This window comes from Sorex fumeus, unplaced genomic scaffold, assembly GCF_029834395.1.
Source record: "Sorex fumeus unplaced genomic scaffold, SorFum_2.1 ptg000122l, whole genome shotgun sequence".
NCBI classification, from domain to species: domain Eukaryota; kingdom Metazoa; phylum Chordata; class Mammalia; order Eulipotyphla; family Soricidae; genus Sorex; species Sorex fumeus.
Window position 1 is genome coordinate 7431430 of NW_026606179.1, and position 14054 is coordinate 7445483.

A 14054-nucleotide genomic window follows, 5' to 3' on the forward strand; every position below is an offset into this window, starting at 1 on the left:
GTTCATGATTGGGTTTCAGTCATACATTGATCCAACACCCATCCCTCGACCAGTGTACATTTCCCACCACCAATATCCTCCATTTTCCTTCCACCATCCCCCAACAACTCCCTCCCCTCAGTCTGCCTCTATGGCAGGCACTTTTCTTCTTTCTCTCGCTCCTTTTGTGGCATGCCTAACTTTTAAACTACCTCTCAGAAGTATTGTGATTTACAGTAAGAATATTTATTTGGGGAATCTGAAGCAGTGGTAGAGAGGATAGGGATCTTGTCTTGCATGCAGTTGATTCAGGTTCCATCCCTAGTACCACGGATCCCCATCCTTCCAGGAGTGATCTCTGAGTTCAAATTCAGCCCTGAGCAGTATGTACATGTCCCCCCTCTCATAATAATAAAATAAGAATTTTTTTAGACTTAGAGGTAGGAGAGTAGTGGAATTTGTTTGATACCCCTTAGCCTGGAGCAGCCCCAAAGCCAGGGGTAGCTCCCAAGCAGCACCTGATGTGACCCCAAAGCAAAACAAAAAGTAATTTTTATTTGATCTTTGTTTCTGATAGATTTGATAACCCTGTCCAGTGCAGACAGAGGGACAGAGATGAATACAGTGAAGGAAATAGGAGAAGAGGAATGCTCTCCTGTACGGAACTTTACAAACCTCTGATGAGGCTCGAGTAGAGGCTTCTGATGACCTTGGGGGAGACTAAGCGAGCTTTTAAATTGTCTTGGCTATAGACCAAACATGATTGCAACTCAATGCGTCTTTTGCAAACCACAACACCCAAAAGGAGAGAAAGAACATAAGGGAATGCCCTGCCACAGAGGCAGGGTATGATGGGGGGTGGGGGATGGGAGGGATACTGGGATCCGTGGTGGTGGGAAATGGGCACTGGTGGAGGGATGGGTATTTGATCATTGTATAATTGAAACCTGAACACAAAATTTGTAAGTCCACAACTGTACCTCATGGTGTCTCACTAATAAAAAAATAAAATAAAAAATAAAAGCTTACTGAATCAAATAAATAAATACATAAATAAAGAAAAAAATTGTCTTGGGCAGGAAAAGTGGAGAAGGGAACAAAGACCAGTGGAACCAACTGGTGTGGTTGGCCGGCCTGTTATCTGTAGGGGATGGATGTGAGAAAGCATGGAATGCAACCTGGTTGCCAGGTGGGCCATGAGTCCTTTCTTCCATGTTGGGATCAGGGTGACCTTTGATTCTGGAAACGTCACTATTTCATCTGCCAGTTGCCATTCGGTTTTATTATAGACCACCCACTCGGCATAGAGTTCCGAAAAGCTTTATAAATTCGTAAGTAATAAAATAAACTAATGTGGGGCTGGAGCACAGTAGGTTGGGCTTTGCCTTGTATGCGGCCAATCAGGGTTCAGTTTTCAGCATCCCATATGGGTCCCTCAAGCACATCCGCGAGTCATTCCTGAGTGAATGAGGCAGGAGTAACCACTTTGCATCACCAGGTGTGACCCAAAAAGTAAACAAGTAAGAATAAAAATAAACTAATATGTTCCGAAAAGTAAACGAGTAAGAATAAAAATAAACTAATGTGTTCCGACTATACTAATTCATGACAAAGCCCTATTTCATCCACCGAAGACTGCTTTCAGGAGATGAACTCTGGCCTGTTCTAGCACTTGCTAGGGTCCTCGGACTACATTACCCAGACAGCGGGGCGAGATCAAGTCTTTGGGACTACATTGCCCAGAAGGCGGCGCGCGAGGACCTCGCTGCACCAATGAGGCTCCGGATGGGGCATTTCAGTTCCTGCGCTGGAGGCGGGCTAGGACTTCCGGCCGTCTCTTGGCAGCCATTTTTGCCTCCTCCTTTCCGGCTCTAGATCTTTCAGTAGGGTCGGTGGTGATCAGGCCTGCGGTGGGCCTTAGTGGAGACTCGATCTCCCCCGCACGAACCGGACTGAGGCCCAGCAATGTCGCCCGGAGCCTCGAGCCAACTCCGGGATAGGGACCGTCATGCCTGGAGTCCGTCGACTTCATCAGCCCCAGGCCTCGCTCCTCGTCAGACTCGGATGGCCGTGGCACCGCGGGCCCCGGCTCAGGTAAAGGCTGTCCCGTCGTCTCCGCGCCTCCACCCCGCCAGATCCCGCTCCCCGCGGGCACCGAGGCTCCTGTGCGGCCGGGTCTGGGGCTCAGGAGCGAGTCCCGGCTGGCGGGGACCCTGGACCGTACTCGCGGTGAGCCGGCTAGTCCGAACGACTGACCGAGGCGGGCCGCAGGGTGGTAGCGCCCCGTTAGGAGCGAGGAGCACGTGGGCTAGAGCAAGGCTCAAGCGTCGGTGGCGGAAGGCAGCGGCTGTTGGGGCAGACGCGTTCCTGGTCGCTTAGGTTCGCGCCGGTCAGCCCGGACAGGAGCCTCCGCTGGACTGACGGATCCGTCCCAGGCACTGCACAGAATCACTTGAGCCTCACCAGATGGAGTCCCGGGCACAGAGTCAGGGATGAGCCGGGAGCACAGAGGTAGCAGGCGCGGGTTGAAAATGGAGAGAGGCTGCATTGAGTCCAATTTTTCGTGTCCTTAACAGCCGGTGGGATCTGTTCTGGGGGCGGGGGGGGTGGGGGGAGGGTCGTTGGGGAGCTCATGGGGGATTCCGTTTTCCTTATGAATTACACACATTTGTCATTGGCCCTGTTAAAGTATTTTGTAGAACTGTGGGTGTAGACAGGGTGGATAGCTTGGGCAGTGTAGGTCTGGAAATTGGGACAAGGAGTGTGAGGACGGAGACAACCCAGGCTGGGGTGCACAGTGGAACACACTGAGATGGGATCCTGCTGTGCAATTTTCCTTTCTCCTTTTTTTTCCATTTTCCTTTCTCCTTCTCACAGTTTTACTAGCAGGAGGGGAAAAAAAGCAAAAGTTCAGTAATACCATGTGTGTCTCCTGAGACTAAGGGAAACACCAGTGAATGTGTAATTTTTCCCTTCTCCCTGGTGATTGGGGCCTGCTCTTGTTTATACTCTATATATTATGTGGTATCAAAAAGTAACCTTAGGCCTCCCATCTACCCATAAAGCCTGTGCCCTAACCTTGGGGGGGGGGGGGTGGAAACTTGATTAGGGACCTGAGCAATAGTATAGCAGGTAGGGCATTTGACTTGCTTGCAGCCGACCCCAGTTGGATCTCTGTCATCCCATATTTTCCCCAACCACCACCAGGATACAGAGACCCCAAATATACTCCTACAGAGCCAGGAATAACCAACCCCTGAGCATTGCAAGTTATAACCCAGAAAGCCAAAAAAACAAACAAACAAAAATAAAACCCACATCAAACCAAATCACACACAAAAAACAAGACCACCTTGGCTAGTTACTCTAACCTTTTTGTGCCTCCAGCCTGTAAGTTACTACCCCCCGCCCCCCCTTACTGTGTTTGGATCCCACCTTGCCTTGCTCCAGGGCTATTATTCCTGCATCTGCTCAGGAGTGACCTTTGCTGGTGCTCTGAGGGACCGGATGTGTTGCCTAGGAGTCAGACTGAAGTAGGTCACGTACAAGGCAATTCCTTACCTCTTGTACTATGTGTCTTATCTCTTAAATGACTTTATTGTTTTGGGGTTACACGTGGAATTACTTGGGATTTACTCCTGCCTCAGTTCTCAGGTATGACTCCTAGCTCTGCTGGAGACTGATCATATGGGATGGTAAGGAACTGAACCGTGGTTGACTGTTTAATCTCTGGGCAGCTGGGGAAAGCCCCGGCGGCTCTCGCTCTTGCCGCCTGCCTTCAGTGGGCCCGGGCTGCTCACCCAGCCTGGATGGCCTTTGCCATGGGGCAGACGGAGGAGGAAAGGAGGGCCAAGGTGGTTGGTGGTCAGTTGCCGTTTATTTCATTCTCCCCACGCACCTGTTCCAGTCTCTCTGAGCCCCCCATTCTAGTCTCACACTGCCCCTCATTCCCGTCTCCACCTATCTCTCCCGATCATCTTTCTGCACTCTATCTTGCCACCCTGCTCTCTCTCTCTTTTCCAACTCTCTCCTCTCTCTACCCCCAGCACTCTGAACTACACCCAGTCTGGTATCAAAATTAACATAAGGAAGCCTTGCTGACTGCCCATCAGGCTCAAGGGTAGAAACACCACCTAGGGATGTTCCTCTTCTCCTTAGTCCAATAACTTAATTGACATCTTAATTCTGCTTCTTAGTATTAGTTATTTTTGTATGACACTGTAAGAGACAGATTGAGGCTTGTAGGGAGGCTCTCCTGGGAACATCATGCCACAGACTCAGACTACAGTTCTCAGACCAGATTAATCATTCCTAACCCTAGCAGGGTCCGAATCTAGTTACTACTTTTTGGACGTGACAGAATTTGTCCGTGACCATGCTCTTAACTTATAGTTAAGCATTATGGCACTTTGGCCAGACCCATTTCAATGCCAGGGTAGCATCATAGCTCACCGGCTCCCTGGATCCATCCAGTCCCTCATCGGGACTCTACTTTTGGGGTGCTAGGAAGTGAGGGCAACTGAGGCTTAAGTTGAGAGGACAGATGTCCTGGAGGAAAATATCATTCAGAGTCAATTGACTCCCGTTACAAAAGCATAGCATTAACTGTCTTGTATCCATACAAAGAGGACATTGCCCTGAATTAACTATGCAAAGGACTTAAGAAGAAGGGAAAAACAATATTTACAAGTCAACAGAGCACAAAGAAAGAAGTTACAAATAAAATTGGAGGAATGGGAGCAAGGTGATGGGAGTAACCCAGTAAACCTAAGCTCCCTGTGGCTAGGCAGAAAGGATGAACCAGTGTTGTCCTACAATTGACTAAGCACAAGGCCTGCTATCTCTCTTGCCTAGCCGTATGATTCAGTGTAGATTTAACTCATTGCCTATTCCATTGATCAGAGACAGATCTCGGGGCTGGAGTGATAGCACTGTGGGTAGGGCGTTTGCCTTGCATGTGACCAACTGGATTTCCAGCATCCCATGTGGTCCTTTAAGCACCACCAGGAGTAATTCTTTTTTTTTTTTTTTTTTTTTTTTTTTTTGCTTTTTGGGTCACACCCGGCGATGCACAGGGATTACTCCTGGCTCTGCACTCAGGAGTTACTCCTGGCAGTGCTCAGGGGACCATATGGGATGCTGGGAATCAAACTCGGGTCAACTGCTTGCAAGGCAAATGCCCTACCTGCTGTGCTCCAGCCCCTCTAAGATACTTTTTCATGGTTTTGTTTCTGCTACTATTGGACCATATGGGATGCTGGGATTCGAACCCAGGTTGGCCACATGCAAGGCAAACGCCCTACCTGCTGTGCTATTGCTCCAGCCCCACCAGGAGTAATTCTTGAGTGCATGAACCAGGAGTAACCCGTGTGCACCGCCGGGTGTGATCCAAAAAGCAAAAATAAAGAGACAGATCTGGGGCAGATGTCATATGTGAGTTCCTGTGCCTGTCAGGAGACCATCAAGGCTCAGGGAGTGAAAGAGGGGTGTTATGGCTGCTGATGGGTAAGTACAGCACAGAAACGGAAAAGCGTTGGTTATCTGCAGTTCAGTGTGCTTCAGGGTCACTAATACTGAAGTAGAAATGGATACCTTCTAGGTCCTCAAAGCAGCATTTGAGCATTTTCCCCAAATCATAACTGTGGGAGTATAACTGGTGGCCTCAGGATGTGAGAGAGGCACATCCTACAAATTTAGTGCACATTAAGAGCAAGTATGACCACACAGTTGCCAATGCATTGGGATTACCATCAAGGAGACCCCAGCAAAACTGAGTGGCAGGATGGGTGATACCCATTAGGGCAGTGCCAGAATTTGGATTATATCTGTGTGTGCCCCTGTCCTTGCCTGCTGTTTCTAAGAGCTGAAAGAGACCCTGAGAATTTCATAGCATCATTGGCACTAGGACTTGTACTTCCTTTGAGGTCTGGAGGAGGATAAGCCTGCAGTAAATATTGGCAAGATAAATTGTGTTTGCTAAGAGTGTTGATAATGTCATCTGTTTCCATCTGAACAGGACAGCGTGACCTTTGAGGACATTGCTGTATACTTCTCTCGGGAGGAATGGAGACTCCTTGATGAGAATCAAAGACACTTATACATCGATGTGATGCTGGAAAATTTTGCTCTCGTATCTTCACTGGGTAAGATTTTGACAGCCTCCCCAGAGACCTGGATGAGGCTCAGCTCATTGCTTTAGCAATTCTTTCTTGTATGTGATTCTTTGAAAGTGCTTACTTCCCCGGTTTTTAGGGGTACTTGTTTGTGTTGTTAGAACTAGTTTCTTTGCTTAGCTCCTACAAACCTGCATTTTGTAAGCATTCAGACAAGGATTGACTGTGTTTGCAGTGATCCATCAGTGTTTACTCTGAGTCACTGTGTTCTGATCCAGATTACTTTTATAGAACAGGCTTTAAATTAAAAAACTTTAAACTAAAAAAATTTTTTAGTTAATACTTTTTTTCTGATCTATATTTTTATGTTACAGGAATATAGATTATGTAATAGTCACTGCTTTCCTGAACCATGAACTACTTTATTACCCTTCTGCACAATTTAAAGTGCTTAGATTTCTTTTATTTCAGGCTTCTGTATTGCTAAGCTTTAAGATTGTATATATTTGGGGGGCCGGAACAATAGTACAGTGGGTAGGGTGTTTGCCTGGCATGCTACCGACCCAAGTTTAATTCCCAGCATTCCATATGGTCCCAAGCACTGCTAGAGGTGTCTTCTGAGTATAGGGCCAGGAGTAACCACTGAACTCTGTTGGGTGTGGTTCAAAAACACAAAATGTTGTATGAATTTGTTACGAAGAGATGGTACAGGGGTAAGGTGCTAGCCTTGCATGGGACTGATCCAAATTTGATCCCCAGCACTCCATATGGTCCTACAAGCCCTGCCAGGAGTTACCCCAGAGTTTAGAGCAAGTTGTAAGCTTTGAGCACTACCTTGTGTGACCCAAAAGCAATGTGGATATTTAAGGTGTATATTAGGTCAGAGTGATAGTACAGTGAGGAGGATACCTGCCTTGCATGAGGCTGACCAGCACCTCATATGCTTTATGGTGAACCTCCGTGCTCCACTAGGAGTGATCCCTGGGTACCATTTTATGTGGTACAAAAGAAAAACCAAAAAATAAAAAGTAGTGTATAGTGTGATGATTTGATATTTGTGTGCATTGTGAATCAATTACTACAGTGAAATTAATTGAATATTTGTCACCTTTTTTTTTGGGGGGGTCACACCCAGCGATGCACAGGGGTTACTCCTGACTCTGCACTCAGGAATTACTCCTGGCAGTACTCGGGGAATTGAACCCAGGTTGGCCGTGTGCAACGCAAACGCCCTACGCACTGTGTTATTGCTCCAGCCCCTTGTCACCTCTTAAAGGTCTCTTATACCTGGCTCTTCACTTGTGGGCCACTTCTGGCAGTGCTTAGGGACTCTGTGGGGTGCCTGGGATTCAACCCATGTCAGCTGTATGCAAGGCAAGTGTCCTACCTGCAGTATTATCATTCCAGCCCCATCCTAGTTACTCTTTTAACAATTTTGTTTAGAGGGGCCTTGAAAGATAATATAGTAGGTGAGGTATATACAACCTAGGTTTCATCTCCAACATCCCATATGGTTCACTGAACACCTCCAGGAATAATTCCTGAATACAGATCCAGGAGCAACCCCTGAGCATCACTGGGGTTGTGGGCCCATCCCCCCACAAAAGAAAAATTGATAAATATGCTTAAGAGCAGTATGGAGAAGGACTCAGTGGGCTGCGTACATGCTTTCCATATGGGAGTTCTGGATTCAATACCTGCTATAACGTGGTTCTCTAATCACCTCCAGAATCCTCTAACCCTCCAAAAAAAAAAAAAAAACATTTTCAGTAAATTTCAGTGTAAGATGCATCATTAATTAGGGACACCATGTTATACTTTACATCTTTGAGACTTATTCATCTTAATGTATAGATAACATTTTTGTGGGGTTTTTTTTGTGTGTGTGTGTGTGGTTTTTTTTTTCTTGCTTTTTAGGTCACACCTGGCAATACACAGGGGTTACTCCTGGCTCTGCACGCAGGAATTACTCCTGGCGGTGCTCAGGGGACCATATGAGATTCTGGGAATCGAACCTGGATCGGCCGCGTGCAAGGCAAACGCCCTACCCGCTGTGCTGTCACTCCAGCCCCAAGGGCTAGCACTTTTAAAAAGCTTTTTTATTTTTTAGTTTTTGGTCCACAGTTGACAGTGCTCGGGGCTTACTCTTGGCTCTGCGCTCAGGGGTCAAGGGGTCACTCCTGTGGCATTGAACCAGGGTCAGCCATATGCAAAGCAAGTGCTATACCCCCTGTATTATTTCTGGCCTGGGAAGGGGTGCCTTAACATGCTCTCTGGTAAGTCCACGTACTGATGATTGTTGATGACTTTATTCATTTACACATTCCCGGTGGTGCTCAGGGCTTACTCTTGACTATACACTCAGGGATCAGTCCTGGTCCTGTCGGGATTTGGGGGATTTGATAGGATCCGGGGATTGAACCTGGATATGCCACATGCAAGGCAAGTATCATATGTGCTGTATTATGGCTCTAACCCAATTGTTGATGAGTTAGTGTAGTGGGAAGGTTTTCTTTCTTGTGAAAACATCCAGGTGTGCATACGCTGTAAACATTACATCCTCTGCTATACACACTGCAGGTATCTGCTGTAGCAGGTTCTCCTGAGGGCCTCATGAGGTCATGTCTGCTAGGATCCTTTGGAGAGTGCACAGAGTATTTGCCAATGCCGCGGTATGTGCCCTTGGAATATTTTGTAGAGCCATTGGCTTTATTTCATAGCTATTACCAAGAATCTTTTATTGTTTGGGGCAACACCCAGCGGTACTCAGGCAGTTCCTGGTTCTCTGCTAGGGTGATCCTGGTTGGTGTTGGATCCGGGGTCTCTATCCCAGTATCCATAATGCGAAGCGAGAGCTTCACTTTACACACTTTCTCTGGTTCATCCATGTTTTTATTTATTTATTTTAATTTTTGGCTTATGCTTAACTGTGCCCGGGGTTCGCTCCTGACAGGGCATGACCCAGTAAAGCTGGGGGTCTCTAGTACTGCATCCTGTAGCCATTTGGTTTGAAGATTATACTGAGTCCTTCTACTATTTCCTATCCCCTATACTGAGTATGATCTTGTCTGTTTGTGATTTTGCTTTTGTATTTTTGGGTCACAATTTGACTGTGCTCCAGGCTTACTCCTGACACTGAGCTCAGTATCACTCCTTTTGGGCTTGGGGGACCATATGAGCTTCTAAGGACCAAACCCAAGTGCCCTTACCCACTGAACTGTCTCTGATCCCCTTGTGCTTTTTTAAAAAAAAATTATTTTCACGTTCCACTGTGTTGTGACAACAGGGTTCAATTGGGGTGGTTATTGAGAAACTACCACCTAAAATATTCATGGGACCTTGAGGTGCCATGGTTTTAACCCAGGACATGTGCTCCACCACTTTGAGCCATCTCTCTGCTCCTTCCCTGGTTTCTTAAGCCTTCTAGGAACCACTTTTCTTTGTTACAAATTGGTTTCTGTTGCTAGTAAAGGTTGCTTTGATCTATGTTACCTAAATCTCTTCTCTGTATCTGTTTTGTGGGACTTGCTCTGGACATTGGTTCTTCACTTAATCCTGTTTTTCCTTATACTTCTGTAACTATGTCTCAGATTTAGGCTTAGGTGAAGACTTGGATCAGAGGATGGCTGTTATGCAGCCATCACAAGGTGGGCACAGGCAGGATGCACTCCTGTGAATAACTGATAACATCAATGTCAAGGCTATGTTTTTAGCAGGAACTTTTTTTTGACCAGTTTAAGGGGGCTGGAGTGTGTATGGCGCCTGCTTTGCATGCTTCCTGCCTGATTTGATCCCAGACATCTATTTGGTCTCTGATACTGAAGTAAGCTCTGAGCAAAGCCAGGTGTGACCCAAACACTGCACTGTACTGCACTGTCCTCCCGTTGTTCATCGATTAGCTCGTGCAGGCAAGATACTCTCGGTAGCTTTCCAGGCTCTCCGAGAGAGGCGGAGGACTCGAACTCGGATTGGCCAGGTTGGCTAGGTCAGCCACATGCAAGGCAAACACCCTACCCGCTGTGCTATCCCTCCAGCCCAGGCCCAAACACAAAGAAACAAAAATATTACACCTCAACCAGTTTATGTTGCTATTTCCCACATTTAATTTCTACAATTCCTTTCTGTGATTGCGATATTTTTTCCCTTTTGTTAATAACTGTGTTAACACTCATCATTTTATCCTTTCCATGTATGTGGGGGGGGAGGTGCAGGAGCATGGTGATAGGTGGCAGTGCTCAGGGTTTACTCCTGTTTCTGTGCTCAGGGATCACTTCTGGTGGTCCATGTGCCAAGGTTCATACTTTGGTTGAATGCAAGGAAGTCACTTTATCTCCTGTACCATCTGGCCCTATGCTTGTCACTTCTTGGGGGGATAGGGTGGGAGGTGGGCACACCAAGAGTTACTCAGTGGTTACTGCTGACTGCACTCAGGAATGACTCCTGACAGTGCATGGGGAACCAGGTGGGGTGCCAGGGATTGAAACCAGGTCACCTGAGTGCAAGGCAAGTGCCCTACCCCTGTACTACCTCTCCAGCCCCACATACACTTCACCTTTACCACTGACTTCCCGCCCTGGATGTCTGTCCTTTGGGGCTGCACATTTCACCTCCCCCATCTCTGTCACTGCTCTTGCTATAGCACTTGTCATTCGTTGATCACATATTGAGATGATCACAAACCCAAAATGTGAGCCTGAATAGCAGCTAACCCATTGCAATGGGATTTTCATAGGCTCGGATCTATTCAATTACCCCAGCTACAATACACAATATAGTTCAGGAAGGCAGAGACACTGGACGCTTGGCAGAGACTTTGGTTGAGTCAACCTGCCTTCTTGCATCATGTTTCACTTGTGTCTCTCTTCTCTTTCTACTCTCTACCATTTTGTAACCTTGGCGGCCAGTCATGGATGACACTTAGCCACTCCTTCATCTGATTCTAGCTCATTTATGGAAAACCTACTGTAAGCTTCTTCCTACATGTGACAGATGTAGGAACAATCAGCATTCATTTGACCAGTTTTTGTTCTTTTTCCCGGACTACAGGCTGCTGCTGTGGAGAAGAAGATGCAGAGTCCCCTTTACAACAGAGTGTTTTTGAAAGCCTGTCACAGACCAGGACTTCCTGGCCAGCTTCATCTTCCCCAAAGACCCGCTGCAAGATTTATAGCCCCATACTGAAACACATTTCTCTCATGGCTGAGCATCAGGGAACTCAACCCAGTCAAAAGTTGTTCAGGTATGGAGCATGTGCAGAAAGACTTTATTTCAGTGCAAAGCAGCAGCATCAGGAGCAGCACATGGGAGAAAAATGCTTCAGAAGCAGTTTAGATGTAGCCTCGTTTGGTCAGAATGGTTGTTTCCAAGAGTTACGAGAACCTTTTGAGTTTGAGGAAAGTGGGAGTGACTCTCTGGCCATCTTAGGACGGCTCCAAGAACAGAACACTCTAACTAGGGATAAGTCAAAGGAAAACATCCAGCATAGAACATTACAAGGCAAAAGTCCCCGCACTTTGGAAGAATGCAAGAAAACCTTTGATCCCAAACATACACTGGTTCCAGATCAGAATGTTCAGAATGGACAAGAGGTTTTTATGTGCAGTATATGTGGGAAAACCTTCAGATACAAATTATCATTTATTATGCACCAGAGACTGCATAATGGAAAAAAGCTTTATAATTGTAGTGAATGTGGTAAATCTTTTAAGTTAAGTTCAACCCTTAATCAACATCAAAGAATTCATTCTGGGGAAAGGCAGTACAAGTGCAGCAAATGTGGGAAGTCGTTAAGCCAAAAATCTGCACTCATTTATGCCCAGAGATGTTACAACCAAGAAAACTGCTATGTGTGCAGTGACTGTGCAAAATATAAAAGCTATAGTTCAGTGTTCATTCGCCATAGGAAAGTTAAGACTGGAGAAAAGCCTTACAAGTGTAGTGACTGTGGGAAATCTTTTACCTCTCTTTCTGCCCTTAGTTATCATCAGAGATCTCACACAGGAGAAAGGCCTTATGAGTGTGCAGAATGTGGGAAATCCTTTATTTCTAAGCCTGACCTTCGTTATCATCAGAGAGTTCATTCTGGAGAAAGACCTTTTGAGTGCAATGAATGTGGGAAATCTTTTATCACTCGTACTGCTCTTCGTTACCATCACAGAGTTCACACTGGAGAAAGGCCTTATGAGTGTACTGAATGTGGGAAGTCCTTTACCAGAAGAAATAACTTAATTATACATCTAAGAGTTCACTCAGGAGAAAGGCCTTTTGAATGTAATGAATGTGGAAAATCTTTTACATTCAGCTCCAGCCTTCGCTATCATCACAGAGTCCACACTGGAGAAAAGCCTTATGAGTGTACTGATTGTGGAAAATCTTTTAACAATAGGTGGACACTCATTCGACACCGAAGAATTCACACTGGGGAAAAACCGTATATGTGCAATAAGTGTGGGAAGTCTTTTACCTGTAGCTCCACCCTCCAGTATCATCAAAGAGGTCACCTTGGAGAACGACCTTATGAGTGCAGTGAGTGTAGTAGGTCTTTTACCACCAGCTCTGCCCTCCGTTATCATCAGAGTGTTCACTCAGGAGAAAGACCTTATAAGTGCACTGAATGTGGAAAATCTTTTATCTCTCGCTCTGACCTTCGTTATCACCAGAAAGTTCATTCTGGAGAAAGGCCTTATGAGTGTAATGAGTGTGGAAAATCCTTTATTCGAAGAAATAACCTCACTTTACATCAGAGAGTTCACACAGGAGAAAGGCCATACCAGTGCAATGAATGTGGGAAATCTTTCAATAATAAGTGGACACTTATTCAGCACCAGAGAGTTCACACAGGAGAAAAGCCTTATGTATGCAATGAGTGTGGGAAATCTTTTACCTGTAGTTCCACCCTCTGTTATCATCAGAGAGTTCATGCAGGAAAACGACCTTATGAATGCAGCGAATGTGGGAAATCATTTACTTCTAGTTCCACTCTTCGTTATCATCAGAGAGCTCACACAGGAGAAAGGCCTTATGAATGTGGTGAATGTGGGAAAACTTTTACTTTCAGTGCTAGCCTCCGTTACCATCACAGAGTTCACACTGGAGAAAGGCCTTATGAGTGCAATGAATGTGGGAAATCCTTTAAAGATAAATCCCAATTCAATAAACACCAGAGAGGTCACACTGGTGAAAGACCTTATGAGTGCAGTGAATGTGGGAAAGCCTTTATCCACAAATCTTCCCTCTCAATACACCAGAAAATTCATGATAGAGACAGGTCTTATGCGTGTAGGGCATGTGGGAAATCTTTTACCTCTCTCTCTGGCCTCAGTTATCATCAGAGAGTTCACAAAGGAGAAAAACCTTATGTGTGTGGTGAATGTGGGAAATCTTTTACTAACAGCTCAATTCTGATTCGACACCAGAGAGTGCACACTGGAGAAAGGCCATATGTGTGCAATCAATGTGGGAAATCATTTACCAGTAGTGCCACCCTCTCTTACCATCAGAGAGTTCATGCAGGAAAACGACCTTATGAGTGCAGTCAATGTGGGAAATCTTTTACGTCTAGTTCTACCCTCCGTTACCATCAGAGAGTTCACTCTGGAGATCGTCCTTATGAGTGCAATGAATGTGGAAAATCATTTATCACTAGCTCCAAACTACGTTACCATCAAAGAGTTCACACTGGAGAAAGGCCATATGAGTGCAGTGAATGTGGCAAGTCATTTAGAGATAGTTCCCAATTCAGTCAGCATCGAAGAGGTCACACTGGAGTAAAGCCTTATGAATGCACTGAATGTGGAAAGTTTTTTATGCGAAAATCTACCCTCTCTCAACATCAGAAAGTTCACACTAGAGAAAGAACTTAGACGTGATATGAATGTGCAGTTCATTATAATAATACCAGAGAACTCTTGAAAGTATCTGTCTGAGTTGGATTTCATGCACCTGAACATGATTAGTGGGCAT

At 45.9% G+C, this 14054-nt stretch overlaps 1 protein-coding gene across 1 annotated transcript; it reads left to right on the plus strand.

Annotated features, from left to right (window-relative positions):
• The first annotated feature begins 1829 nt into the window (after positions 1-1829).
• On the plus strand, positions 1830-13982 carry LOC130043871 (zinc finger protein 420-like). The gene is made up of 3 exons (XM_056136358.1): positions 1830-2073; positions 5996-6122; positions 11139-13982. The coding sequence occupies exons 1-3, from the start codon at positions 1945-1947 to the stop codon at positions 13952-13954; spliced, it is 3072 nt and encodes a 1023-aa protein (XP_055992333.1). The 5' UTR covers positions 1830-1944; the 3' UTR covers positions 13955-13982.
• The last annotated feature ends 72 nt before the right edge of the window (positions 13983-14054 follow it).

What these genes read in the sequence shown, in the direction of transcription:
- LOC130043871 (XM_056136358.1), top strand. Translation starts at nt 1,945, where the DNA reads ATGTCGCCCGGAGCCTCGAGCCAACTCCGGGATAGGGACCGTCATGCC. An exon ending in CACCGCGGGCCCCGGCTCAG is followed by an intron (nt 2,074 to 5,995) that starts GTAAAGGCTGTC and finishes CCATCTGAACAG; the next exon opens with GACAGCGTGACCTTTGAGGA. An exon ending in TGCTCTCGTATCTTCACTGG is followed by an intron (nt 6,123 to 11,138) that starts GTAAGATTTTGA and finishes CCCGGACTACAG; the next exon opens with GCTGCTGCTGTGGAGAAGAA.